General features: G+C 38.3%; 1 protein-coding gene across 1 annotated transcript; it reads right to left on the bottom strand.

Annotated features, from left to right (window-relative positions):
• Nucleotides 1-1,419: 1,419 nt before the first annotated feature.
• Nucleotides 1,420-3,050, bottom strand: LOC105567988 (glutamic acid-rich protein-like; the record flags this gene model as incomplete). The annotated part of the gene is made up of 4 exons (XM_012023305.1): nucleotides 2,906-3,050; nucleotides 2,719-2,820; nucleotides 2,418-2,645; nucleotides 1,420-1,545 (listed from the first exon to the last, which is right to left on the bottom strand). Coding segments are annotated over exons 1-4 (601 nt in total), but the record flags the coding sequence as incomplete, so codon positions are not given.
• Nucleotides 3,051-3,571: the final 521 nt, after the last annotated feature.

Raw genomic sequence — 3,571 nt, 5'->3', positions numbered from 1 at the left:
CTATTATTGACGACGATGCAGCGCAACTTTAATGTTGGCGCTTAAAAATCGCAAATCCCGAAATAAAAATTTTCGAAATCCGCAATTCTCACGCGATATTCCTATGCCCCGGCACGAATTCTATGAATGTCTCTTATCGGTTAAAGTGTTAAAATCGCGTTTTGACCCAATTGCAACGCACTTTAAGATTATGCGCGGAAATACGGCAGGTCGAGAAAAATAAAAATTTTGCAATTCGGACATGATTTTCTATTTCCAGGCACGAAATCTAATGATGTCTCATAATTCTTGATTCGCTAGAGACATTACTGACGACGATCTATTTACTTTAAGGTTGGCACAAAAAAATCGCGAGTCCTGAAAATAAAAAATAAAAAATTAGGCTTTACATACTTCAACTTCTATGTGTCATGCTCTTGCATAGTTGATAGAAGTGTATACAACGAATTTGTTGCTAAAAAAGTGTTAGCCGATAGCTCATATTACGTTCTTATGCGTATTAAAATTCTCATTTTTTTTGGTCAATGTATTTAAGCAATTTACCCTGGGTCGGAGATTAATTGTGTGAAATTTTATGGAATATTAGAAGGAGGGAGGATAGGATAATTGAGAGGAAGTTCTATGGGGAATCCGATTCCAAATAGGAGACGGAGTTTGTATGCGAACCTACGTGGATCCCCCTTAGGAATGGTCTTATATTTAGGAAAATGAGGTCTATTTCGATTTCTTTGAGGTATAGGAATGTGTCATTCCTATTTTTTATTTACTGCCTTAAAACATTACTGTCTTAAAAAAATACACGCGTGTAATCACAAACATGCTTTTATCCTTTTTTATACATTTATATAACGCTCACATGAGCGTTGAAACTCAGAAATCACGCATAAATACAATTTTTTAATCATTTTCCTTCTCGCAGAGTTGTGCATCCATAAGTTATCTTAAAAACAATGTAACTTAAAAACTATATGAGTATAATAATTAATACAAAGCTGTAAAACTACAGCGTAAAATAGAATATTGAAAAAAAAATGTGGACATAAAATAACCGCTTACAAGAAAAAGATAAATCAATTTCTTTACAAACTAGAAAGTATAGGAATGTGTAGAAGAGGTATGTTGCGTTGCCAGTACTAAGTTGTTCCTTTTATGTAATAATTGCGATAATTTTTCGTAGAGGGTGTTACGTCCAAACCTCTTGGATTTAATTGAACAAGAAAAGATAAAAATTTTTCGGGAACCAAAGGATAGGGTGTGGAGGTACGGAATGGGGTAACAAGTAATTTGAATGTCTCGCTAGTATTCTTCTAATATTCCGGCGAAGAAGCTCGAGGGCATGGAATATCTAAAAAAAAAATCACACTTTAGAATATGTTCTGAGATACGTGAGATTTAAAAATCACAATAAAATATTCTTACCGTTTTCGAAGCCGCTGTCCTCGTCATCCTCTGCTGGGTGAAATATTTCATCCACCCAATCCAGGTTTTCTACTTCTTCTTCGAGACCGCGGATCCATCGTTCCTCAATAAGGTCTTTTGGGTCTTCTGTTATTTGCTCTCACTCCATAGGTATTGGTACTTCTGATGTTTTGTCATTACGTTGTGCAATATTCAGATCCTTCCTTAATTTTTTCATTCGTTTTTCTGCAATGTTTTTTCTCTGTTTTTCTTCTGGAACATTTGGATGATTTCTTTTTGTTTCATATAGACCCGACCCTTGGAAGGATGAGTTGTTCGGAATTAAATTCGTCAATTTTGACATGGCGTATATACTACTTGTCAACGGAACAGATGAGTTTTCTTCGACTGTTCTTAGTCAACTCGAAATATATTTTATAATTACACTAATTAAATATTTTAAATACAATTTTTTATACAAACACAAGTTGTTACATATGTAACAATGATGTCCGTTGTTTCTAATGCACATTGCAACTCTGTGTCTGAAAGACAATCCGACATTTATAAGTGTCTCTGCGCTAATGTTTGCACATTCATTGATAATTCGCTGCTGCATATTTTCTGGGGTTGTTGGTACATCCATGTAAACTCTCTCTTTTAGCCTTCCCCACAGGAAAAAATCGGCAGAAGTCAAATCGGGTGAACGTGCGGGCCAATTTTGAGGACCTCCTCGTCCAATCCATCGACCCGGATAGTTTCGATTCAAATCTTCTTGAGATATTCGTGAATAATGCGCTGGGCATCCATCGTGTTGAAACCACATATCCATTCTTGTTTGAAGTGGAACATCTTCCATTTATTACTCTTCGCTTCAATATTCCGGCGACATAGTTCTAGTATTCCTCTAATATTCCGGCGAAGGAGCTCGAGGGGATGGAATATCTAGAAAAAAAATCACACTTTAGAATATGTTCTGAGATACGTGAGATTTAAAAATCACAATAAAACATTCTTACCGTTTTCGAAGCCGCTGTCTTCGTCATCCTCTGCTGGGTGAAATATTTCATCCACCCAATCCAGGTTTTCCACTTCTTCTTCGAGACCGCGGATCCATCGTTCTTCGTCGTCGATCTGCTCCTCATCGGCGATCTGCTCCTCCGCCTCCTCTTCCAGGTCAATCACCTCCACCTCCTCTTCCACGTCAATCACCTCCACGTCATTTTCGTAATCCAGCCGTCGCCTCTCTATAAATTTAATATTTTAAATTTAATATTTTAAATTTGTATAATATTTCTAATTTTAATTACAACTACTTACGTCTTGCTCTTTCCCCCACCTCCTCCTTCTCCTCCTCCTCCCGAGCACGTCTCAGGCGATCTTGACCCAAGAGCATTTGTAATACAGCGACTGGATGAATGTCTATATTGAAAGACATTACGTTTTAGTAATTTAATAATATTTAATTATGCATATTGATAATATATATACAATTGTTGATGCTTACCTATCCCTCGCGATACAAAGAACTCGTTCCTGTGATGGTCCCCGTCTTCCTCCGGATAATTGAAATGATGTCGCGTCAGCATCACTAGAGCTATTATATCGCTCAAACTGTTATATTCGTCACAATAGCCAGCTTGGAACATCATGTTCAGCATGGCACTGGAGTACCGTTCACAGAATAACCAAAACGTTTGTAAATTGTTTGTTCGGGCCTCACTTAATAAACACATATAATCTATCAACCGCAATTCGCGGTTTATCACGCAACCTACGTTGAAAAATTTAATAATCACTTCACGTAACGACATTTTTCTCCGTAAGTTGTTAGATGTGGCAAGAAGAAACTAACGATGTGACGAGAAGAAACTAATTCGGACTAGTTTATTGAAACTCATTTTTATGTCGTTTAGGTCAGGGGGAGGGGTGGGGGAAGCTGAGCTCTGATTGGCTGCTGCGATTTTATTGTCTGGTGGCTTTCGGGGGAGGGGCATCAAAATGGGGTCCCGACAAGATGGCGTGCGGGCCTGGCAAAAAAAAAAATGGTGTGGCTAGTAGAGTGGAAATGAGAAGTTTTCCCAGCGTGGTAGAGGGAAACACGGGAACGGTGCTATGTCGTGCGTTTAACGTGGGTCCGATGGTGCCGTGAGGTGGGGGAGGGGATTTGATC

The sequence above is a fragment of the Vollenhovia emeryi genome, unplaced genomic scaffold, assembly GCF_000949405.1.
Source record: "Vollenhovia emeryi isolate VEMERY1.0 unplaced genomic scaffold, V.emery_V1.0 DF942676.1, whole genome shotgun sequence".
NCBI lineage: Eukaryota > Metazoa > Arthropoda > Insecta > Hymenoptera > Formicidae > Vollenhovia > Vollenhovia emeryi.
Note: the sequence above shows the minus strand (reverse complement) of the source record. Positions and strands in the feature narration are given on the sequence as shown.